The 26,332-nt window shown below is 39.7% G+C and overlaps 2 protein-coding genes across 6 annotated transcripts in view; one reads left to right on the top strand and one right to left on the bottom strand.

Annotated features, from left to right (window-relative positions):
- Positions 1-10,109, top strand: part of DTNBP1 (dystrobrevin binding protein 1) — a 69,638-nt gene extending 59,529 nt beyond the window's left edge. For all 3 annotated transcript variants that reach the window (XM_010573175.1, XM_010573176.1, XM_010573174.1), the window contains 3 exons: positions 3,510-3,665; positions 5,605-5,748; positions 9,197-10,109. In XM_010573175.1, the coding sequence (XP_010571477.1) occupies positions 3,510-3,665; positions 5,605-5,748; positions 9,197-9,444 (548 nt within the window). In that variant the 3' untranslated portion in view covers positions 9,445-10,109. The remainder of the gene's footprint in view (positions 1-3,509; positions 3,666-5,604; positions 5,749-9,196) is intronic.
- Positions 10,110-11,717: 1,608 nt separating this feature from the next.
- JARID2 (jumonji, AT rich interactive domain 2) overlaps positions 11,718-26,332 on the bottom strand; it is a 222,511-nt gene continuing 207,896 nt past the window's right edge. For 2 of the 3 annotated variants that reach the window (XM_010573172.1, XM_010573171.1), the window contains 6 exons: positions 25,985-26,090; positions 24,952-25,134; positions 18,536-18,666; positions 16,275-16,458; positions 14,634-14,741; positions 11,718-12,714 (listed from right to left, as the gene is read on the bottom strand). In XM_010573172.1, coding sequence (XP_010571474.1) covers positions 12,538-12,714; positions 14,634-14,741; positions 16,275-16,458; positions 18,536-18,666; positions 24,952-25,134; positions 25,985-26,090 — 889 coding nt within the window. In that variant the 3' untranslated portion in view covers positions 11,718-12,537. Of the gene's footprint in view, positions 12,715-14,633; positions 14,742-16,274; positions 16,459-18,535; positions 18,667-24,947; positions 25,135-25,984; positions 26,091-26,332 lie in introns of all 3 variants that reach the window. The other variant, XM_010573173.1, reaches the window with a different exon arrangement.

Genomic DNA, 26,332 nt, shown 5'->3' with positions numbered 1-26,332 from the left:
TATTTGCATAGCTATATCGTGATTCCCCCCCCCCCCCCCCCGCGAAAAAAAGGCTAAGGAGGGGAACGCCTATAGGGAAAATGAATGCATTAAGGACTATACTCTGGGCACTGAATTCCCCCCCCGTCCCCGACCTTTAAGAGCACAGGGCAGTCCTTTTAATGACTGGAATTAGCTGATACAGCTTTCCAGGTCCCATTAGCTGATATAGGCAGGATCCATAGGGGCAGAAGCAGATGATGGCTATAGCTTTTTTCCTGCTGAGGTGTTTGGAGGAGTTGTCCCCTGAAACCTCCTGATAAATCCTCACCCGACTAGAGGAGGCGAGGGCAGTGTAGCATCTCAGTAGGGGTGTGCAGGTACCCAGAGGTCACTTCAGACTGGGGTGACTGGTTCCAGGGTAGAACTGACTTCCATGCTTCAACACCTGCATAGCTGGGTATTGCACAGCGGCTGCGATGAGCAGCTTGTAACAGGTCAAAACGTAGGCAGCTCGTGAGGAGGAGCGCAAGGCCAGGGAGAGCGCGTTGTTGAGCAGTGTTGGAGAAAATGAGGTTTTGTAGTCAGTGGAAGTTTTGTGGACGAGTGCTGCCTCTTTGCCTGGGCTGAGGAGGAGGCAGGCTGTAAGCTGTGCCGTGCCTGCGAGGGAGGTGAGCTGTGGGTTGGTCATGGGGCTGTACATCAGCACTTGAGTTTCCAGTTTTTAAGAAATGTTTTGCCTCCTTTTAGTTCTATTCTCTTAAAAGTCAGAGCTGGTGTAGAATTGAAGTCGCCTTGTATTTGGGTTATCATGGCAAATCCTGTAAGCCTGCATCTAATTGTGAATTAGCATTTTCTCTGTAGTCTGGTTTTCTTTCTGTGCATAGCAGTGTGATTAAGAAATAGGTGCAGTTACTAACTCAAAGGTACAATGTTATGGTGAAAGGAAAAATGCAATAGTATTTTAAGTGTGTCAGGTCTCAGTGATGTCTGTAAGAATTTGTATGTGGACATGAACTGCATATGAGGGTATATGGATGACACTTTTTCTTACAACTGCTTTGGTTCTGGCTCTATTCAGCGTTTTATAAACATGTGAAACTACACTTGGATTATGGAAAACATAATTCAGAATAGCTTTGTAAAAGAAACAATACACCTATTTTTTTGGTTTTTTTCAGGTTTGACTGTTAGCTTCATCTAGCCATCCTTAGCATTTCTGACAACAAACAGAAACCCCATATGTAGCAGTTTGGTTTTGCTTAGCCAAGCAACTTTTATTATACGTGGCAGAGCATGAAATCATGCAGCAAGGTTCTTGATGTTAATTCTCTGTAACTGACTTTGGAGAACAAGCCTATGACAACTCTTCAGCTACAGTATTTTGAGTTTCTTTGGAATAAGTCAGCACAGCAGGCAGCTGTTACCATTTAGCTTTGGCCAGTGATGATTTCAACAGTTAACAGGACATTTTAGGCAAAATGAAAAAAACAGAGGGTGCAGTACTAAGAAAAAACTTGTATCAGTCTCATATGTTCTTTGGATACTGCCTCTGTTCTGGGGTTAAAAATATCCTGAAGTACCAATATAGAGTGCAAAACTGTCAGAATATATTATGAGGAAGACAGGAAATTTCTGTTGTCAGTGAGAGCCGCCGGCTTTTATTATTACAATTGAATAGCATTTCTGCATCATACACAATGTTATTAATAACTGCTCATCATTCAGGACTGTAGTAAAGGAGTTGCTCCAAGGAACATAGCGTCATTGTACACCACAGTGTAATTGGTAATTAAGATGTGTTGACTTAGAGGAAAATGCTTTCCTTATTATACACTGACGTTTTACTTCTGAAATCTGCTTTAAGAAAAAGATTTCAGCTTATTTACTGATGTCTTAATATTTGGTGTGTCAGTCCAGTTTTGTGGCTCCTTTTGCAACTATCGCAGCTCAGTTGCTTGTATATATGATCTCTGACCTTGATGCAGGCAACAGAGTGAATTACTGCTCTCTGATGTTTTTGCCTGGATTAATAAAACATTTGGATAATAATCTCCATAATCGTAAATGCTTTTAATGAATTTCCTTATTGTAAAATATCATTAACATAACATTTTCCCTGGAAGACTGACATGGTGCTTGTCCTAGAAAACCTTATGCTCTTTCAGCATTTATCCGTATGGATGCCATATTCTAGCTGTGTCTGTCTGGTGTGTGAAAGCTTGGACATTTTTTACCAAGCAGTATTTGTTGGAGCTTCCCTTAATGGGTAGAACAGCCCAGACCAGCAGCTCTTCTCGCCACCCCCATCCTTTCCATCAGCAGCTCAGCTAGCAAATTCTTTTTTCTATTGTAAGCAGAGAGCTCGTGAGACTGGTTTAGAAAAATGAACAGAACTATGAGAGGAAGGGCTTCAGTTTATATATTCCTCCTAAAAAGCATTTTTTTTCTAAAGCATGTTCTAATTGTGGTCTGGCTAGAGTTAGTACTTCAATAGCTACCACATCTTTTTATTCTAGAAAATGTTATTCTTCACTAAACAGCATGATTCATTTCTTTGTACATCCTCCGGCCAGTCAGTGACTCGTGTAGAGCAGAACGGGAGGGAAGGAGTTCTTCTAATGATATTCAGTCTAATACTTCTTTCACTGTAGGAGGAAAGAGGAACTGCTAGAGACCCAGCACAGATACCTATAAGCAAATTTTGGTTGTCACTGTATGTCTGTGCAAGATATACAAGCTGGTCCTTTCTGCTTGGTCTTGTATCAATAACTCATGGCAGTTGGCTCTGCTTTTTTTGGTGTCAGTATCATCACCGTCTTCTAGCACATTCTTTGCTGCTGTATATAGAAAAGACCCTGTATATTGATATTAATGACTGTGTGGTGTTGTCATTGAAAACAGTACTGTTTACCTACCTCCTGTTGACTCAGGCTGCCTTCACAGTTTCTGTGGATACATACCTGCACTACATGTAGGATATTCTTCAAAGGATTTTTCTAGTCTGTCTGGAAGCTGACAAAACCAGAATCTCACACGCATGTGCATGCACACACATATGTATGTACGTGTATTTACATATAAGCATACATACATATATATCTATCCACTTGTATTGTGGTGGAAATGTGCTGCAACATTCAAATTAAAAGTATTACTTTTGTGTGTATTAGTACATATGATAGCAGAAGCATCATTATCTGATAGCTTTTTTGGCCGAATTATGAGATGCTGGTTATTGATGGACCGTGCATTGAGGTGTTGCCGTTTACACAGTTGAAGAAATCTGCATCTTGCCTCAAGATAAATAGTTATGACATCACTTTAATTTGAAGGTTATGCTGCCTAATATAGTATTCTCTCATTTTTAAAATATAGTTGCAAAGCAAAGAAGCCTTCTTTTATAACAGCCTGTGTTAACAGTCTGTCGTAACAGTCTGTCAGTATTGAACTGGTTCACTAGCTTTTAAATTCTGAGAGTCAGGGGATATACATGCAATATTTTATTTGTTTGTTTGTTTTATGCTCAGCTGAGCTAGATGCTGAACATGCACAGAAGGTTTTGGATATGGAGCACACCCAGCAGATGAAGCTAAAGGAACGTCAGAAGTTCTTTGAAGAAGCCTTCCAGCAGGACATGGAGCAATACCTTTCTACAGGATACTTGCAGATAGCAGAGAGGCGAGGCAAGTTTTAAAATACCTTCTGTGTAATCCACAAACTCACAACTTGGAGAACATTGTTGAGGGGTCAGTGTCAGCAGCGGTTTTAATGCTTACAGAGGAAGCATTGCAGTGTCTAAATTCTTCCTCTAAATTATCCCAAACTTTAGGTTCCAGGGGAACTAGACACCTTAGAAAATCAGTCAGACTCTCTGCTCATTGTATGAGGAAATGCAAAGCACTGAAGTACATCTGAAACAGCACTTTTCTCTGCAGCTGAAGAGTGCATCCATATCTATACAGATACGGATGGAGGTGGCCGCTTCTGTCCACTGGAGTTTCAAAGCCTGGGATTCTTACCTGGCAGGAGGTGCCTCAGAAAAATTTAAAAAGAGCAGATGAAAGCTCAGTGTTGTATTTCAAAACAGTTCCCAGGTGGTAGCTATTTCCACTGTCTATGTAACATACAGAGTATGTGATTAGGACATAGGAGATCAGATTAAGCTCTCTCCTTGTTACAAGATGACTCAAGTCTGGCATCTCTTGACTGGTTAAAGCACAAGAATGCCATAGACTGCAGACACTTCTGGGTGGGAGGTATCCATCTGTTGGACGAAAATGCAGGGATTGTAGGACCAGAAAGCAAGCAAGCGGGAGATTACATTGCTCATGTGGCAGGAAAAAATGTAGAGATTCTGTCCCAGCTCCAAGACCAGTTCTGCTCTCCTTCGTAATGTTGGAGCAGGGAATACAATCCAAGATTGCCATTTCTCTGCATGAGTGCTATAAACATTCATCTGCAAGATGCTCTAGATTGGTTGCTAGGACAGGCTTCCGTGAAGTAGGATATGTAAGTCTAAGTTCCCCTGGTCTAGGAAGGAATTGAGTTTGAGTCTCCTGCTTTCTGTGTGTGTATATATATATATACATATATATATAGTCCACTTAGACTAAAAGTGGGCATTGTCACTGGCTAGTCCTGGATGTACGGCTCTGTTAGAGGGTTAGAGTACCTCACTTTCTGAACTTCAGGGTTGCAGTATAATGCACAACCCATGTATATGAAAGAAACTTAATGAAAGATTTGATCCTGCATACATGTAAAACTACAGAGCTATAGTATATTTGGAAAAAAACCCAATTAAATGGTAGGATTTCATCTCAGTTCACATATGAAGGCTTTTAATAGTATAATTGTTAAATTTAGATAAACCATTAAACTGTTCATTGTAATATTTGATGTTATACATGCAGCAACTGGACTTAAATCTGAGTACCCCTGAACTTACTTGTTCTGTGTTTGTATGTTTTACTGTTCAAGGAAGAAGAAGCTCATCCAAGTATTTAATTCCCTTGCAAATTGTCATTGACATATTGACAGTCATAAGTAATTTTCTTGAGTAATTATTAATGTTAAATCCCGATGCTGAGAGAAGATATTGGGTATCAGCCTAGGTTTTACATGCTGCTGTCATTTATTAGACTGATTGATTGAATGAGGAAGAATGGCTGCTCTCTATTAACCTTAATCATTATTTCTGAATTTTCATGTCCCTTTGCATATTGACATTTAGTGATTGTGTGTTTAAATGTGTTTGTTTTTCTCTAAAAAGACTTCTAGTTGAGAGAATTGGAAAGCAGTGTTACAAAATTAAAAGTTTCAATCTTTGCCCCTAAGGCCCATCCTAGCATATTTCTGACAATGCTATCGCTATAAATACTGTTGCTAAAAATGTTTTGGTTTACAAAACAGTAATGGACATCAGTTTCACAACAAAGATTGCACAGAGTACTCTTGGATTTGGGCTGAGATTGCTGCTGAGCAGCTCCTGTGGGTGTGCTCCTTCCATATCTAATTTAATTATTACTAATGCATACAATTATAGCAGCTATTGTAGGCTTTATAGGTAATAACATCATGTAGCTGATTGTCACTTTGCTCATTGCACTGTTTTTACTACAGAACCAATTGGAAGTATGTCTTCCATGGAGGTGAATGTGGACATGCTGGAACAGATGGACCTAATGGACATGTCTGACCAAGAAGCACTTGATGTCTTTTTAAACTCAGGAGGCGAAGACAATAATATGCTTTCTCCCATGCTGGGTATGATACTAGTAATGACAGCGTGCTTAGAGACAAAGTGATAAATCCCTGGAATTGCTCTAATTTGTAATGGATTATGTTATCTCATAAAACATTACACTTTACATATATTGAGTATTTTTCATTAGTGGTTTTCAAAACATTACCATTTAGTTGCAGTACAAGAGAGCTTGCTGCAAAACTACTTGATATTTCTGGACTGTCTTTCATCTAGTTACTACAGCTTCATGTTGTGCTTATCACTATATGGATAGGTAATGTGTTACAGACTGCTTTTAAGGTGCATTTTTCTCTGTATAAAGTTAATAGGGGACATTTTAACAAACATCAACAGAAAGTTTGCGATAGGTTTTTATTTTAAGGCTGCTTTCTTAGAATTTCTCCAGAATTTTGGCATTTTGAAGTAAATTTGGACCAGTTGTATATAGTGTAAGGTCTTCAGTGAGAGATATTCAGAGACATGGTTCAACATAGTAGTCCATATATATGAAACATGATGATGTTCTGGAAGCTTCTAAAGAGTGATTTTGATACTGCAGGTCTTTCATGTAGCCTTCTTACTGCTAGTAATGTTAATTAGATTAAATTAATCCAAAATTTTGTTTGTGTGTTCTGATGAACAAAACCAGATTCACATTTTGGCAAGTTGCAGCATGATGAGGGATCTGCTTAAAGCAGGGAATTAGTAATACTGGATACTTTATCCACCAGGGAAGTGTGCTTTCTTAATTAAAAACTAATTTTAGTACTAAAATGCTTTTTTGCAAAGGAGCCAAAGTAAGTTTTCTTGAGGGAGATGATGAAACTCCTTTAAATGTACTTAGACTTCTTTTGAAAATGCAGGTTGAAATATTTTTATAAAAGTACCTGCAGTGAAGAAACAGTGTACTTTAAATCCTATCCTGTATCTTGGGATATGTAAAGAAAAATGTTAATAATATCCTGGGGCAATTTTCTTCCTCCCTATGTAAAGGTGGTTATTACCTGCTGTGAACATGAAAAGCTTACACTAAGTAGTCAAGGCACACTTGAATACTAAAGGTTTTCGTGTTTTATTGCAAAAACTAAATTCAGATGGCTGGTTTTGGATAGGCATCGAATTCATGCATTAGTAAAGTTGATCATTGTTTGAGCATGCAAGTAGTTACAGAGTCTAGGACTGTTTTCCCCTTGCTGGGTCTTTGGCAGATGTTGGACCAAGAAACTTCGTGTTTTAACAACAAAGGTAACTGGATTATCTAAGGAAGTGTAGAAACTACTAGGTGCGGTTGTTTTTTCCTGAATAGATGTAAAACTGATTAGCCTTTGGAAAAAACTATATAATTTATTTTGTGCTGTAATGTAAGTAATACAGTGTATATATAGATAGTGTATATATATTTATTATATAGATGCACATACACTGTAATTTAATGTGCCAGTGCTGTAATTTTCTAGCACTGTAACCTGAATGCAGAGGTTGCATAGGCTTGCAGGAAGACTTACTCCTCTACAATTACTACTACTACTGCAGTGTAACAGTCTTGTGAATCTCGCTGTTGTGATTCCAGAGGATTCATTTCCCTCTGAATTAGAAGGGATTTCTGTGCTTGCTTTAAGGACCTGGCACCCTAGTATCAAGCCAAATATGCAATAGTCTGCATTCTCAGAAAAATGAGATGGCTTAAAGGTAACTCTTCATTTTGCTGTCAGTGGAGAACTGGGTTGGTCAGGGCAAGATTTGTTTCACAGTTTTACTGAACACCACAGAATGCAGGTAAGTTATTTTAGTAACTGGTAAAAATGAAAATCAGCTCAAGACATTAAAATGTTTTCAAATTTCTCTTGCTATAAACGTTGCCAGCTTATGGGCATTGGTTTTGCAACATTTCATGATAGTTGGTAAGTTGAATGGAAAAATTTACTCACCTCTGCCACTCCAGAAAACTCTTCCTCTGTGTGTTGTGCAAATTAATCTAATGGATGCTGGTGTGCACAACATAAAGACAGGTGTCTTTAGAAACATCTTCCTAGTATCACTTGTGTTCAATATAAATTCATGTACTACCCGAGGAAGCAACTCAGTAGTCGTGCTAGACATCCTGGACTGACAGGGTCAGTTGGAGTGGCAGGGGGTTTTCAGTCCAGGCAGGCTCGTCAGCTCTCAGTTGTGAATGTTGTACCAGATGTTTATCAACTTGTGTTGAAACTGGAGACCTGCTGAGGGCATGTTTCCCCCTGGAGTTCTGGGGTCCAAGAGAAACTAAAACAATGTCACAGGGCTACTTGCTATCCAAGTTTAGGTCCAGAGTTTAAGACTGCAGCTAGTTAGGGCAAGAAATGTGCCTGAGCAACAGTGTCTAGTACAACAAGCTTCTGTTGCCTCTAGATGCTGTTGAGACTGTTTTCTTGTTAAAATTTAACTCAGATACTTGGTAAGCATGTGGGGACCAGTCACAGGGCAATGTAGTGTGAATGGCTCTGCAAACAGCATTAGCAGAGGTCAGGTGTAGTGATCAGCTTGTTTCCATCTGACCCTCTTGAAACCTTTTTATATAAAATCCCACAGGATATTTAAGAGTATTTTCTCAGTAAGGTTACTCAGTGCGGAAGTTGGGTGCCCTGACTATGGAGAAACCCTTGTTAGGTATAGTAGGGAAGGAAAAAGGGGCTTTGTTTGGCAGATCACATCATAGAAAGATTGTTCAGATGTGTCCTTCTTTTTCCTTCTTATTTACTGCCAGGAAGCGTCCAGAGAAGAGGATCTAAGATATTTGAAATCTGAACTCTCAAACTCCATTACACTGAACTTGCTTAGAAGTCTTTTTGCACAGGCTATGGAGGAAGCATAGTCTTAAAACCCCATTCCTGTGCACTCGAGCTATGATACAGCTTTACCAGAGGAATGCTTTCATGCTGTGGGCAAGAATTTGTTTTGCTTCTGTATCTTCATTTTTAGTCAAAACTGGAGATTACTATTATTCCCTGTCTCCTAGGTTTTTGGGGGTTGATCAGTTTGTTTGTTTTTATTTCACCCAGGTTTATTTGTGGTGTTCTGTTGGACAGAGTTTGTCTGGAGGATTTTCCTATTGGTGACAATTCTCAGCACATGCTGAAGTCTGAATGGACTTTGTGAAAGCCAGTTATGAGCATTAAGTGGTCTTGGCTAACGGGCAAACTGCAATCTTACCTTATTTATCTCGAGCATTAGCAGTACTAGAATGAGCAAGAGACATACACACCATCAGAAACAGATTAAAACCAGCCTGTGGCTTGTATTTGAGATCAACTTCTGAAAAGCCAAAAGGCAGCTTTGTGTTTTGGGAGGGTTTTTTAATGGTGCTTTGCAAAAGAAGCAAACCAGCATGAGTGCAACTTATTAACCGTCGTTGAGCTCAGTTAATATACTGACTTCTCAATTCACTTGCCACAGCTTGATTTTTGTTGTTGTTCTTTTCCCAACTATAAGGGCCCGATTCCAACACCTACGTGAATGAGATAAGTCTTCAGGTTCCGAGCCAGTCTGAACTGCGACAGAAACTGTCTTCACTGTCATCAACCTGTACCGATTCTGCCAGCCAAGACGCAAGTGAAGGAGAGTCTCCAGTTATTCAGTCTGATGAAGAGGAAGTTCAAGTGGACACTGCTCTTGCTGCTGTAACTGAAAGAAAGGGTGCTTCAGATGTTAGTGATGAAAGTGACTCTCTAACTATTTGAATCTTAAAACCATATCCTTTAAGAATGACTTCTGAATGAATGAACAAGTGAATGAAGAGCTTGCCTGTGTAACAATTTGCTAGCCAAGCATAACAGCCAGATCTTTTTACTTAGTAATACTGCCTTTTTACAAAATTGCCAGTCATGTGGAGGTTGGTTTTTAAAAAAAAAAAAATGCCTAAAGCACACACACTTTAACAGTAGTCTTGGGGCTCAGGGGAGCAGTAAAACTGTTGTATATACTATGTATAAGAGAATTAAAGGGGAAAGATAACAAGTTACTTTGACCACTAACCTTTAAATGGCTGATTGGAAATACTTAAGACTTGATGTGTAATAATGAACCCAGATTGTTCCTTGCATGTTTTCAGCTGCTGCAACTGAATATTTAGGATCCAAACCACAATGAAAAGTTATTTTATTTTCTACTCTTTACTACCTACTGTCTGCCTACTGCCTTTGTCTACTAATGCAGCAGTGTCTACTCTCTCACACTTCTTATTCAGGACCAACTTAGTTATCATAGGTGTTAAGGAAAAAAAAAAGAAACTGAAAAGGAGGAGAGATGCATATTGAAATGTTACACTCCTCGTGGAGCAGGTATCTTAGCATTGTACAAGCTGACTCCTCTTTCGAGATAAAATAAAGTATTTCTATCCCAACCATGTCTTTTACTTGATTACCCAAATATTTTATCCATGACAGTGAACAGAGGAGACTAATTCAGCAATTAGAAAACAAAATGGTTATTTATATTGAGCACCAGTGTAATTTACTTTTTGCATGGTAACATCTGTTTGACTACACTGATGCAAGCCAGCAGTTTAAGGGAAATAAACCTAAGTAAGTGAATTAATTATAAATTAAGCATGTACATTTTGTAAGCCTTAGGACCTATAGCTGTCATCATCTTCCTGCCATTATTCTTCTCTAAACTTGAGGTCTGAACATGTCTAACACCTGTTTTTTGTCAAGTCTCACACTCTATTTGCAGGGATCTGCTCTCCTTTGAGAAGGCTCCTGGCTCCTGCTCTTCATGCACGGAGGGAAGGAATGTAATCAGAAACAGCGTAAGTAAAAGGATGAGCTGTGATGTAGATCCCTTCCAAAGACCTGCCCTGACAAAACTAATGGTTGGCAATGAGGCATCTCCTGCTGCTCGCCATCTGGGAAGTGGCCAGTTTCCTTAAGGATTCACTCTATCTCCTGTTACCTGATAATGTGTTTCCTGACCCCTCTCTAGGAAATGAAAGCTAGAAGCTCACTACCTACAATTAGATATTTACTATTTAATGAGGCATCTGTTGAAAGAAATTTTTACTTTACTCACTTTCCAGAAGAGAGACAAAATGTCCAAAAAAGTTTTGTTTTTTTATTAAACCTCGTAGTACAAACCTGGAAAGTAAACAAAAAACTGGCAATAAACAACATGAAGTCTTTCCTTACAAGGAAAGAGAGCAGAGCAGCGCTAATAAATTAAATGTCAAACTGTAAGCCATAGTCAGAAGTTTACTGTCAAGAGGGAAAAGTACACAGCAAGGCCATAAAAACCAGACAACCACATTTGAAAACACTTGACTCTGTTTATGTTATTGTTAAATATTCCAAAACAGTTCAGTCTTCTGCAACAACAACCAACAAATTGTATTATAGGACTTTCCTGACAGTCACCACTGGCAAGCTCAGTGCAATATGGGTAGCTACGGTATTGTTGAATTCAATTACGAAACAAAACAGTTTGTGAAAACATTTTCCCTTTTTTATTCCACACATACTGTACACACAACCAGAAAAGGGCAACAGCTACTCCATTATTATTTTTTGTTGTTGTTCAGTGATGTAAGCAGCACTTATAAATGTTACAAGAAAAACCCTGTAAGCATCCAATCCAACCGATGAAGAAAGTGAAACGTAAGGCTTTTCTTCATCTTGTCTCTTCACCATCCCTCCCCCCACCCCAAGAAAAGGCTCAAGTATTTAAAAAAATTTACAGGCATATGTACAAAAGGTGTGATTTTTTTTTTTTGTTACAACATGAAGAGAAAAAATAGACAAGATGAAAGCAAATGCATTTTCACATTCAAAAGAAATATGCAGACCTGCTAGTGGCTCTAAATGTGATCATATAATGAAACAAATTCAAAACAAAAATTAATGCTTGACTGTGTAAAGGTGTGAAAAACAGCAGTGGAATGGAAATGGAATGTTAGAAAGATTGCACGTCTATGACAAAAGAAGCACTTATGGCTTCAATCACTTTTTTTTTTTTTTTTTTTTTTTTAAAGGATGCTATTGAAGGGTTTTTGATAAAGTAGCCAACAGCACCAAAAAATAACAGAATGGATTTCCTAATGAAATCAGGCACAGTTTTCCCTCACATGACTCCTCAAGGCAGGCAGTCTTTTTTCCTCCTTTTTTTTTTTTTTTTTTTTTTATTTTTTTTTTTTTCCCCCTCAAAACAGATGCATAGTGATGTGCTGGTAAAAGAGAACATACTCCAAATCTCCTACTTTTGCCTACAGTTAGGAAACAAAGTCCATCTTCAGCTGCCATAACCTCCCAAAGAAAGTGTGTATTCTCCAATTTAAAAAATTACAAAACTCATCTTGCCGTGACAGAATAAAAGACAGCCAAAGTAAAGCAATTTCTTTCAAGTTTTTGTCTCCTATCCCTTTTCTCTCTAGAAAAATCTGCTCACATGACTGGAGAACAAATTATAAAACACATCAAACTTTAACCTATTCAAAAAATGGGTTAAAAGCCTTTTTTCACAGTTACCAAAAAGGCTTTTTATTTTTTTCAGCCATAGGGACAATACAAATTAATATTTTATCAGCCCCTTGCCGGTTTTAAAACAGTGAACATACGGCAGTTTAAAAAAATCAGACTGCTGTATCTATCTATTCTAAGTACAAAAAAAAATTCAACAGTTTAATGCTAAAACAAAATTAGTTCTCTAAAACCAGAAGAAAATCTTCTTTAGAGCTAGTGCAAAGACAGCTTGTATTCTACAGCAAGTACTCCAAACTATGGTATAATAATTACAAAAAATATATATAAATTGACAAAATGAGAGTGTTGGCATCTTCAGGATTAACTTGAAGCACTTTTGGATGAACTGGAGGATGAAAGCCTAGATGATGGCACGTCAACTGTCGCTCTCTTACGAGGTCCTCTTTTTGGTGTAGGCTTGCTGATACAGTTCTCAATGCTGCCATTTTTACCAGATACTTTTCCGCAGATTTGATTGACTAGACTGATTATTTGTTCCTGTTCAGGAAGTGGGAAAAACAAAACACAAATTAGCATCTGCTCTTTCTCCAGTCACTTCTGATGAACAGAGATGTAGTGCTGGCTTTTTTGACTGAAAGCATTTAACTGGGGGGAAAAAAATCTATATATTTGCAAACTGTGCAGAAGCTTGGCTCATATACTACTTACTTAGAACCAGGAGTTTTGTAAAAAGTACTGTGTAGTAGTCCAAATACTGCCCTTGCTGAAGCTTTCCCCCTCCAAACTTAAAGACAGTAATCAGCAGAACTTAGAAACGTCTGAGCTCTGGCCACCAAACAAGATTAAAGAAGCTGGGCTGCAAGGTTACTACTTCACTAGGGTCAGAAACGTTCTTCAGATACAATTTAAAACCTGCTGCCATGCAGAAAAAGGGCTACAGGTCCATGGCACCAGGATCGGCAAGAGACAGAGGAGTCTTTGAACTGCACATCAAAGTGTCTTAGCTACAACGCTACTCCTAATTCCATTGCATTCAGGGATTTGATGAAGTTTGCGGTATTGAGGGGGAGATTTTTCTGAACTGGCTGTCCCGTCCTAGTGAGAATGTTGGGAAGTTATTTTTGTGCAAAGTTGAAATAGCTTCTCAATTAAGTCTGCCTAACAGTTAAATAGATTTAATAAATGGCACTTGACATGCAGGTTATCTCTCTGCCCATTCATAGCCTGCCCCCCCAAAATCTGTAATAGTAACCAGGCATGCAGTTAGTATCTTTCAGAAATGTAGAAACTTTGTGACAGTTTTTTACTTTCGAAAAAAATAATCACCATCATCCAGTATCGAAGGAGAGGTTTTCTTGCCTTTCCCAGTGCAGCCTAAAATATCTACTTTGTAATTACAAAACCTAGCAAAAATAATTATTGTATGTGATTCTGCTGGAAAGAGTGGCTTTCAAAACCTCAATAGAATTAACACGGGATGTAAGGGACTGAATAATCTCAGGAATAAGAGAAATACATTAAAATTTCTGAATAACTTCCTGAAACGTTTTGGTGTTTATCGCATTACAAAGGCAGTTTCACCATTGTCTGGGCTTTGTAGGTTGCACTTGTTTATATCTACAGTACCTGATATCAGAACAGAGTCTACAATCAATTAACGAAGCTGCAAGGGCATGATCTTCCTCAGACTTACTTTGACCTTTTGGGTTTCTCTGCCATGCCTCTATGCACATACATCAGAAACTGCTGAGAAGCCCGTCTCAAAAAGCTACTTGTACCAGCACTGATCTCCAAGAACTGATTTTATACTTTCTCCCACTGCTTCACTATCCACAGTTCAGGCTAACAGTAAAAAGCTCCCCCACTCTCTATTCCCCACCCATCCCCTCACACTCAGTGGAGAAACAGAGCTAACCAGACAGGTGGAGAGACGTTTCCTGACTGTTCTGCAGTGCAGCATTAGCCCAGAACCCAGGCACAGTCTTAAACCACCAGCTTGAGTTCTGTGATTATTCATCGTCACATCTGCTTGAAGCCATTACCAGACCTCTCATCTAAAAGTACTCTACGAGTTTGCCTTAAAGAACGTTCAGGCTGGATTGGAGTAACTCAGTGTGAACTTTCAGTTATCAACAAGAGAGAAGTTATCCTACAGTACACAAGTTACCATAAGTTAACCAGTCAAAGCATTGCCTCATGTTCTACAGCATCCCAAAGCATTAAATGGCTTCTATGTGCTGTAACACATATTCATGCAGTTTACGCTTAAGGTTTCATCTTTGTAATCACGTTTCCTTCTATTTCTTTTACTTAATCATAATAAAGCACCTTCTTCCCACACCAAAAAAATCAAGCACAGTCTCCTGAGGTCTTGGTAAGACAAAGGCAGAGTTAAGTGTGCTCCCACGTTTTCAGTATCAAAGCTCACCAGCATCACAAAGCTCTATTGTACAGACCTCATCATAACGGTACATCATTTTCAGTCCCCGACAAGACTTCTGTTTTTCCACATGCCGCAGGGCACACTCCAAGCAGAAGACAACATTTTCGTTCTCCTGTACAACCTATATAAAAATGCAGGGGGGCGGGGGGAAGAAATGCAGTAAGCTCCAAACTGTAGCCATGTTATACACACAGTATTGAATTATTGTCTGAATTATTAAACCTGTATTTTAGTACAAGTTAGTAGAAGGAGCATAAACAAGAAGCATTACACATTGTGAAATTATTCAGAATGTGTAAGAAGAAAGTACATATCCCTTTTTGAGTCCTAATGTTGGCAAATACATATAATTTATTTCAAAAAAACACCAATAGTAATGAATGCCAAATTTGAATAACGATGTATGCATGAAGCTTTTATTGGTATCTAATATGTAGCCGAAAGATTTCCTGAAAGCAACCATTTCCCATTACTTCAAATGCTGTCTTGAATAAAGATAAAATCAAAAGCTTAGCCACAGGATTCCTCAGCTACTGTCTCATTCAGCAGAGGTCACATTTGCTCAGCTGGCTACCTGCCAAGCCTACACCATCGGCTTGGAATTTGACAACCAAGTTGAGTTTTTGTCCCTTACTGCTGTTAAGAGTGACAAGGAAAAATCCCTCCCTCAATTACGCTTACTCCAGAGCAAACGGACCAGAATTAAGAGGGTTTGGTTGGTTGTTTTTTAAAATAAACTCATTTTAAAGTTACTTCAAACTAGTGCTGCTTAAACAGGGGTCTAAAACACAATATAAACTGAACATATTCTGTCTTAGGGAAGGAAACGGCTACATCTGATCATTTAACAGTTACGTTGTATTTCCATCAAAAACCTAACATTTATAACCAAAAAAACCCCAAAAGATGCCAGAAAAAGGACTGAATATGCACTCACATGCACTGTATTATGTTTATTTAAATATCTGATCTTGGAATTAAGTGGTACATAAGGTTGTGGGAGAGGCTTTTGGTAATTTTAATGAAATTGCTGTATTTCTAGATGTTCTGCATATAGCTAAAAACTTGAAAGTGTCACCACAGTGGTTAGCACACCTTCAAAAGCCAGCAGGCAATTACTTCTAAAAAGAGAAAAAGTTTATGGGCGTGACTTCTATTTTTGAGCAGGCAGGTTGGCAAACAGCATCTTAGCTTGATAGATAGGATACATCTACCCTGCAATTTAGCTTGCAGGGAAATTGTCGCAGCACAGGCTGTAGCTGTATGCCTGAGACTCGGGGCATGTATTTGAGTTGCTAGCTCATCCCGAGAACTGTTACGCCATGATTTACTACTACCGGCAACCTACAGGTATCGTTCTTACCCCTCCTAGTGCAATGCAGACATGCTCATGGGTGTCCGAGAGCAGCTGAGTGACTAGGGCATCCCTTCCTTACAGGGGGAGGGAAGCCAGCTGACACTAGCCGTTGTCTTCTGTCACCACTGCCCAAGGTGATAAATGTTCTGACACAAACCAAATCAACATCTCCACGTCTTGTGTGGAGTGCATGAGATGACTCCATAGTCATGTGCTGTCTCTCAAGCACTTATAGCCCATTAGAGTACCTTAGAACAGGGGCACAGTACCCCAGCGGTGCCAAGTGATTTTACTCACCATGGAAAGGTAGCACAGGTGCTGACAAATCTGACATCTCCTCTCTGACGTTTCTAACTGCAACCACTTTCGAGGCTTTTTCTTTCCATCCATCCCCGTGCTGTTGCTGTCGTGGCTGCCATAGCGCGCTGAAGAATGGAGACCTGCCTCGTAAAGCTGCCGCCGCTGCCTCAGCTCCGTGTCCCTGTGAATGTTTTACGCAATTAGACATTGGCATCGCCTCATACCACCACAAAGCCACGTATAATCACCCTTTTACCACGATCATCACTGAAACCTTAGCTCCACACAGCAAAGCCCTGAGTGTTGTTGGAGGTTGGTGCCATTCCCTACGCATGGCGAGAGACAGCCAGCACCACAGAAACGCTGCCTAATTGCAAAAGCTATCTCCGGATTTTAACAGCGACCACTGTATCAAGCCAGTGGTTCTCAAACTGCTCCTCAGAGAACTGGGGACTGCCGAGTACTTCCTGGAGGTCGATGGTTGCTCGGGGCCATGTGGAGAGTCGGGAGATGTGGCTAACATGACTGTCATTCCTGAAGTTGCCAAAAGCCACCTTGAGGAGGAGGAGCCGTTGCTGTCAGCAGTAACATAAGCCACCTTCATCAGGAGGCAGAGATGAACCAAGGACCTGCTGCCATGAGGTGCTTCAGGCAGGAAAGGGGGAGCAGGGCAAGTGATTGTGCCAAAGGACGAAGATCTTGCTGTACACCCAGGGGAAAAAGAAGGAGATGTCAATTAAGAATAAAGACTAAGCCCTCCAGCCGCCCTTCACCCACGGCGTCCGCAAGGTGGACAATACTTCCTATGCTGAACTATACAGCATTAGGAGAGCAGGTCGGGTTGGAGCCGAGTGGAAGACAGCAAGTGTGGAGTAAGCTGAGCAGATGGAAAGGGAGAATAAAAAAGCTCACCACCAGACACAGCTGAAGATGGGTGGAGAGCCAAGCTAAGCAAATGGCATGGGAAAACTGAGCAACCAAGGCAGATCAGGAGGGGAGGCAGCAAAAGACACAGAACAAACAAGCAAAACAAAACAAAGGAAAAAAAAATATGGTACAGTGTTCCACTTTGGTTGGTTTTTTTCAGCTTTTGTTGTTTGGGGTTTTGTTTTACATAAGCAGCCACAGGAAGGACCAATATCCGCCAGAGAATTCCAACCTAAACATGAGAACAAGTTTGAGAACCACTCTGATAGAGGTCGATGTGATGGTCTAACAGCAAGCACCAACATTTCTGTTTCACCTTTCGCACTTGCAGACTTTTCCTCTTCAAGGAAAAAAAAAAAAAAGAAAAAAAAAAGGCACTTGGAAGTGATTATTCCCACAGGGGAACCAGCTGCAGGTAAAGCAGTCAGCACACCTCTTTGTATTTCTTTCTGAACACTAAAACAACACATGGGCTGTTTTCCCCTTCAATATGTCACTGGAAATTTTCCAAATGAACATGCTAGTTAGTTAAATACAGTTTGTAGATTCCATTCATCAAAACTTTCTTGACATCTCGAGTACCAGTTGTCACAAACTTGAAAGATAGGTAGCAACTACATGGTAGGGAACAAAAGAGAAGATCATTACACAGGAAGCCAGGCAACATTGTATTTTCTTTTTTTACCTATCTTAAGAGAAACCCTAAACATGTTTCCTTAATACTGGGAAGAAAAAGGAGTGTGAAGGTTTTTTTTCTTTAAAACATTCCAAGTTCTAATGCAAGATGCATTAGCACCCATGCATAAGCTGCTCACTTATTCAGTGGTTTAAATCAAGACAACTTTCTGCATACAAAGTACCTCCTACAACTGTAGTGTAACAATCTTGATGCTGAAGACAAGGGTTCCTGGTGCAAAACCCATTACAGACATGGATTGACAGTGGCTACTGATGCCAAGAGGCTGAAAAGCTGAAGAAACGTATTTAACCACTTGGCACCATGGAGTTCACATAATGCATCAGGAAATCTTGACTCTCGGCACCAAGAATCAACAAAATAAAAACCCAAGGCAAACTGTATTTTTAATTCTTTGATAGTGCCCAAAGTAGGGAATTCTTAAGAGTAAGGCATCCTAACCACGGGCACTCTCCCATCAGATACAGCCAAGGAAATTGCTTCTTCCACGTGCGGCTGTCTTCAAGTATGTTTGCTGGGCTTTTGCTTGGTTAAGTAGGTGAAAGACATGTGTCTGAAAGGGTTACTTACGTCATCCACCTCTGGAGACTGTCAATGAAAACAAAATGGGTACGACAGGCCCCCAATTCGTTACCTGAGCTCTCCAAGAAGTGATGATATCGTACTCAGAGTCGGTCCATTTTCCTTTTTTGCTTCTGCTGTTGCAATCTGATAAAGCAACTTTTCCATTGAAAATGGTTTGGCTATACGTCGTCTCTTCATTTCCTGGGACAGAAATTGCCAAATTAGTTCTTGAGCAAATTTGAAAATAAAAAGTTATCTAGAATGAATCCAATGTAGCAAAAAGTAGCCTTTTAAAACAATAAAAAGTAAGAGCTTTCTATAGTCCAAATTAAACAAAGTATTTATGTTCCTAACTTACATCCAGCACCTAACTTCATAATGAAATAAACTTGTATTACATATCAGTCCTTTCAGCGGAAAGCCAGATGCCCAAGTGCTTTGCTGTATTGGGTCTTCCTGTGGAAAGGACCAATAAAGATTTTCTGCATGTACTTTAGGTGAACCAATGCCACAGAACAGAACTCAAAAACCTAAACCAAACACATGCTACCAGGCACAGTAAACTACTTTCTTAGAGAAAGTAGTGCCTGTTATATCTAACATTTTATTTTCTTTCAAAGTCACCAATAGAGAGCAAAAAAGTATCTGCAATGCATGATGGCATTTATGCTAAGAAATCAATCTATATGCTATCTTCTAATATGCTTTACTGTGAAATTTAACGCAGAGGAAAGTCTGCATATACAAAGAGAGTGAAGCCAAATGCAAGTATTCCAGCATCACCACAGTTCAGGTGTACCCTTTTTTCAAAAAAAGAAAATTGAACATCAGTGGAAAAAACAAGAATAGGAGAGATGTGAAGAAAATGAGAAAAATGAAAAGAAGGATGCCCAGGCATAGGTTAGCATGCAGTTCTCTTAAGTGGAGGAACCAACAAACACCTCAAAATTCCCTCCCTAAGAATTCTTCTCCTGTGGAGGCCAAGAGGAGTAACCCAATCCCTTAAGCTCAGTAATACACTGTTTGCACTCTCAGCCATCCAGTAAGATCTAGTGGTCTGACCTGCTTGAAACCCAGGACTGCTATGATTTTGCATCTTTTACGGCACTAAAAATACAGCAAGTAGTTAAGAATTAAAGACCACAACTAGCAAAGCAGGCAGATGTCAGGGAAAAGAGACAAAAGGCAAAAAGAGAGGGTTTCAGTTCTGCTCAGTTTTGCCTGTCACCAGTTCCCCTACGTGTAAGCTTTTAAAACTGCATCTTTCATTCCTGTCAATACAAACTGAGTGATTTTGGTAGCTTTAAGCCTTTTGCTAACTCTTATGTAGGCAAATTTCTTGATTTACTCTGCAGTTGGGAAAAGTCTAGAGTTTTCCCCAGTGTCTGAAGAGGTATGTTTTGTTTTATATAACGTCTGAAAAGTTTCAGCTGATGCTAACACTGGAGCGTAATGTGAAGGTGCTATTTCAGTTAGGGGTTAAGCCCACCGAATACCTACTCATCACAAACAAAAATTAAGATTTATGTTTAACCTTAAATTTTTTTCACCTGTTTTGTAACCCTCATTACATGCTCTTGGTATTTCTTTTATCAGAACCAATCCATCATAAAATTCATCATTTTTAATTGCACAGATTGCATGCATTGAAGTGATAACTAACACGTATCATAAAATGGATTAGTAACCTTTGCTGACCAAAAAGCATTCAAAAGAGGGTCATAGGTAAGAAAAGCGTTCTTCAGAAGGTTCTGCTAGAGCCTGCCTGGGGTCGGAACAGCTGCACTTTTAGGAGTGATACGACAAGTCTGGTTACATGTTAGATTTGCTTAGCATATTGTCTGAGGCTGCCTAAGAACAGCCACTCCAAGCCAGACCAAAAGCCCACACAGGCAACACAGGCAGCCAGGATAACAGGCCACAGTGCTGGAGAAAAAAAAAGCGAGGTACGTTCCTGCTGGCTGGCAGCTCAGGGATGCCCTGAGCCCCAAACCGGTCTGTGCTGTATTTAGCACAATTCACTGGATCTGTGCATTTATCTGCATTTCTGAATCCACGTACATTTTTCTCTTCCATACAGTACTGAAATAACACAGATAAGTATTTTAAAACAGACTTCTGTTTGCTTTTGACATGCTGCCTAATCATTCCTTTTAATGACACATTTTTCAATGTTATGAGAGACAGTGAACATTCATATTGTAATTATCATCGCCCTGCCACTTCTGGTCTGGTCTTATTATCATATATGTCTCTTGGTCATCAATTTTCCAGGCTGAGTAGTCCTCTTCTATTTAATACAGAGGCTAATTCATACCTTTAATCATCAGTCTCCACTGTGCTTTTTCTAGTTCCCCTATATTACTTTTGCAATTAGGGATTCAGAATTGTTCAAGTATTTAAGCCATGGCCATAGCAAGAGCCTACACAGTGCCATAGTGATATTTCTGCTTTGTTCTCTATTCTCTCCTTACAATTCCTAACATTCAAGATTTTTTTTGAAACCTCTCTGGAGCACTTGGCTGCCAGCTCCATAGGAATCCAAAGACCTCTTTTCTCAGGAGCAAGAGCTCATTCAGAGCCCATCACTGTGTCTGTCAAATTAGGATTCTTTTTTACTCCTGAGTCATTTAAAATTTATCAACCCATTTTTTCACTCAGACCACTCAGTATCGTGAAATCTTTCTGTAACACCTTATAGCTTTAATTTTTGCCATCGTTACCATTAATATCCTCGTTACAAAGGATTAGTTTTGCTATTCACTTCCCTTTCTAGGTTATTTATGGATATGTTGAACTGTACTGGTCTTAGCACAGATTCCTGAGGAGCGCAGGAAGAGACCTCCCTCCATGATAAAAACTGACCATGTGTTTGCATCCTCTGTTTCTCTTTAAATCAGTTCTTTTTCAGTGCATGAACTTTCCCTCTCAACCCGTGGCAGGTTAATTTCTTTAAGAGCCTTTTCTGAGGAACCTCGCCAAGAGTCTTCCAGAAATGCTCACAGACTGTCAACTGGATCTCTTTTGTCCATACATCCTTCCAAAAGTTTCAAGGCCTGGGGGCCACAACCTCACTGCAAAAGCCATGTTGATTGCCCTGGTCTCATTCTTTTCCACACTTATTTTTTCTTTTGGCCGTTAGGAAGTTGCTCTTTGAAATCTCTTTTTGGTCCGCGTTTGTGTGTATTTACATGCATCTTGCTCGAGTGGTTGTTTTATTTGCATTTTCATCTTTTGGACACAAAAGGGATTTTTTGGTCTCATTTCAAACAGACTCCTTTCTCCTGGTGTTTAGCCATGCCAAGTTTAGTGGGGGTATGCCTTTTGAAATTTTTTTGCTAAGCAATGTGCATGTGTTGTGAGCCTCTAACACAGCATCTTTAAACAATTTCTGTGCTGCACGCAAACACTTAACCCTTCTCTCTGCATTCTCCATTTAACAAGCTTCCTTGTTTTTATGCGAGGCTGTCTTTTGAAATGAAACACCACAGTAGTGGCTATTTTGCTTTTTACTGCTCTTTCAAGGTTCATAATCTCTGCTCACCATCACAGTGCAGCTCTTTCATAATGATGTTTTAAACTGGGCTCCACCATTACAGTTTCTTCTCCTTGTGTGGATTTCCTGACTAGCTGCTCCCTGAAGTAATTTTGGTTCTGACATCGCACACCAACACAACCACTATCCTCATTAGGGGGAGGATGCCACCGTTTCCTATCATCATCGTGTGTCCTGTCCTCGCAGCTTCTCTCACCTCCTTTAGTACGACACAGGCTATGCCTACACAGCATCCAGTGTGGCGAAGCAGGAGGGGCGGACGTGTGGAGCGGTACAGTTGATGCCGAGGACCCAAACATCCACAAAACGTGTGTGTAAAGCCAACAGCTTTACTTCAGAGCAGTCTAGCCTGGTCCTGTGGCCACTGTGGCACCGGTGTTTGGAGGACATCAGGTGCACTTCTAGCGTGCCTCTTCCCATTTGGTTTCATCTGAAAGCAACCCAGTCTGCTCAGGCTAAGACAGCTCTGTGATAGCAACCAAGGAGTGTAATTATGTGGCCTTTTAAAGGCACGTTCCTCACCCAAACTAAAACTTGGGGGGGATACATATACGGCCCCTGCCAACATCTTGGCTGGACAGTCAGGAGCACAGGGCTAATACCGTGCTTTTCCTATTTAGGACAGGAAGATCAGTGCACGGGGAGTCTGTCACTGGTGACAGAGTTAAACTTGGCTTATTTGGCCATAAGCTCTCTTCTGTGTGCAGCAGTGCTGCTCCAACTGGATGACTAACTCCATCTTTCCTATGTACTTCTTCCTCTTGTATTACAGTACCGGCCGAGTCTCTTCTTTCCACCAAGTTTCTGGTAGGCCCTATACCACCAAAGCCCTTTAAAACCAGACATTCCTTCTTATTTCCAAACCTCTAGACCGGAGTTCATTCATTTAGTCCCAATATTCTGTTTTCCTGCTTCCTAAATGAGTTTTACTGACTTTGCCCAACACCTTATTTGAGGATACGGAGTTACCCCTTTGCCACTCCAAACACAAATTCTTCCACCACACCTGTAAACTTTCTTCTCATCCTTAGTTTAAAATTTCAGGAGCTCTTAGGGTGTTTTTAAAAGCCAGCAACCTGTATGGTTTAGGTGAAACCTGTCTGTCCCTTTACACAGGTTTTATACAAGCTCTTTTATTCCAACTCCTTATAAACTGAAATCAATGCAATTTCAGATGCAGAATTTCATTTTTCCGTATATTAAAGGAGATTGAGCAGTCATTCAATACAGAAATGAAACAACATCATTTAGTAATATAAAGAGAATCACTATAAAAAAATCAGGTCACAGTATCACAGAATGAAAACAAAGTTAATGTATCAAACAGCTGAAAACTGTCAATATTGCTGTCGAGAATGGACAGACAGGAAAGTACAGTTGTTTGTCAGAGTTCATTAACAGTCCAAAAGGGGAATCTTGCTCGTTACACAGAACGTGTCACAACCTCTGAAAAGCACAATCCCGGCCAGCCTTTGAAAATGGCAAAAGTGCCTTGTCAAAGTGAAGGAACCAAGGAAGAATTTCCAAAATTTAAGGGAGTTAAGAACATAGGATAGTTTGAAGAAAGAAGGGGGGGGGGGGGAGAGACAAGGAAAAGAACAATGCAGTAGGTGTTTCTAGAGTTATTTTGATATAAACACATATCTGCGGTTCTTGCAAATTTTGTGAGAGTTATGACTTCAATTTCCAAGGTAGGTTATCATAGATTGGAATCTGCTGGATTTTCAGTCAGCTTATATTTACCCAGTGCAAAGCTCTTAAAAATTAATCAAAAGAAACTGTTCTTCAGAATTTGAGGCACCAAGAAGAGCTTTTTAATTGCTGCATAGTGATTTCTGTCTCTTACAGGAGTGGCATTTTCACAATATCAAACAAGTGTTCAGTAGAGCAATAAATACAGCATATGGAGTCAATATAATTGTGTACCTTCAGACAGAAAAGGTTAGCTCAGGATTCTCATTCCTTAACTACACACATATACAATTCCCACCTTTCCCCAAAATAAATCTGTAATAAAATAACCTTTTATTTAAAACTAAGTTAATATACAGTTAGTATAACCAGGCTGGAAGAATTCCATTAACCCTAAAGAACCAAAACCTAACTGTGGATGTATTACATTTAATTGCTTACTAACCACTTGGTCTGAAGCTGTAAATGATAATTTACTAGTGGCTTAGCTATAAAACACTACCAAAATAGCATCTGTAACCCATAGTGTATTTGAGGCAATTGGGAACATGACATACATTCTTTGTCCAAGAACACAGAAATGTAGCCAAAATCATGATGACTGGACAATTCACCTGTTTGTTTCTGCAGGCAAACTGCCTTGGTTAGTTGTGTGAAAAGGGAATGGGAAGTTTTTTTATTTACATCTTAGTATCGGATGGGCTGGTCAGCGAACCTAGGGATTTTCAAGTCGATTAAAATTGAAATTGCCCTGATCAACAGCTTTTCCTGAATGACGGGGCAGAGAAAGACAAGCAATACAGTTGTGAGTATTAACTGACTCTGCCTATCATAGGAGCTAACAAGCACAGTTATTCAGATATTTGCACCTGAGATTCTAATGGTTCTAGAAAACATCACTTAAAAAAAAAAATCAATAAGCATAATACAAGATATTGTCATTAGCTCTGAAGGGATTTTTGAAAAGCTTCCTTGCAAACTGGTCTGCAGGCATAACAATCTTCTGAATTTTTCAAATATACAGAAGTTTCTAGCTGTCAATTATTAACCAATTGCCTTTCTGAAAAAACTGGATCGTCTTATGCCTTGCAGAACTTTTTCCTTTTTTTATTTAATAGTCCACAAAAACAGATGTAGTTGTACTAGTCTCACAATGCTACCAATCCTGGAATGTCTGGTTTGCTGTCGTTTTAGATGGCAGGGCCGTGAATCCATTTTAATGCCTTTTCTCAACTTACCTTGGCTGTTTTAAAACCCATACTTGTCCACTGGGTGGTAGCAAAGTGCACTGTTTCAGAAACACTATAGCCACAACACACTTTAGACACAAAGGATCCAGGAAAACAGACAACAAACTGCCCACTCTTCTGTACAGTACGGTGCACCCTGATCCCCTCCTTACACAAGATTTCTGGGGAGATCTGGAAAGACAAAAAAGCAAAACAAAACAAAACAAAAAAAGAAAAAATTCAGAACTTTCTTTTACAGTTAGATCCCCTTCCTTGCTGGATACTGCCACATGCTACTTGTAGAGAAAAGCTGTGCTCTGCTAACAGCTCAGCTCTGTTTGCTTTCTCTCTTCCCTTCTCCACATGCTGAGACTTAGTGTCCAGAGTGAGAATTACAGAAGTGGCTCTTTTCAAACCAACAGTTTAAACTTCCGCTTGCCAAACAATCTCAAACACAAAGCCTCAAAACAATCCCATCTACTACTACAGAAAGTATCGCAGGCCCTTCAGTTTTCCACCTAGATCTTTTCAGACTTGGCAGTGAATCCACCTTGTTACAGCACTTCTGTTAAGGGAAGTTAACGTGGATAGCCAAGGGAAGGTTTTTTTTTGTTGTGGACTCCCAAATTTATACTTAAATGTACTACATGGAAATCATTATCCACAAAATAAACAAGGGAGCCAAAATTACTCTGAAATCCTTTGAAGTATTAGGCTTCTCATATCTATGCTGGCATCATAAAACGTCAATCATGGCAGATTAATTGATTAAAAAACACTCCCTTTGTGAGGTTAAATACATTATGGACAGTATTAAAAGTGGACATTTATTGCACCGTCACCTTTATTTTTATCTCAACATGTGAGCCTTGTTAGAAAAATGCCATGTGGGTAAACACTGCAAGTAGAAAGCAGCCAGATCTTAACAACAGCCTCTGCATCATTGTAGTGCAAGACAAAACCAAAATAAATCCCCAAACAACCAGCCTTCTGATTACCCTGGGGTTCTCAAATGGGAATACCTCTCCCAGTGTTAACCTACCATTACATTACTTTCAAGCATTTCCAGCCCTGGAGTGCCATTGGCTTGCAGCAGGGTATGTACCACATCATCAAGTTTGTTCTCCTCCGCAGCAGGAATGCAATACCTGTTGTTTTGTCAGAGGAAAAGAGAAGGATTTACTGTGGAGTAAATAATGGTACACAGCTACACAGTAACAGGCAATTCAGACCAGGACATTGATTAAAAGAAAGAAATTAAACACAGGCTTTCCCACACGGTTCTTTTTAGTAAAACACTGACAATTCATTGAAAGCTGTTTATTTACACTTAGTCTGATGGTGTTCACTAGATGCCAAAGGACACAAAATCCCCAAAACAGAAATGTGA

Source organism: Haliaeetus leucocephalus, unplaced genomic scaffold, assembly GCF_000737465.1.
Source record: "Haliaeetus leucocephalus isolate CR32 unplaced genomic scaffold, Haliaeetus_leucocephalus-4.0 Scaffold373, whole genome shotgun sequence".
Classification (NCBI taxonomy): Eukaryota; Metazoa; Chordata; class Aves; order Accipitriformes; family Accipitridae; genus Haliaeetus; species Haliaeetus leucocephalus.
Note: the sequence above shows the minus strand (reverse complement) of the source record. Positions and strands in the feature narration are given on the sequence as shown.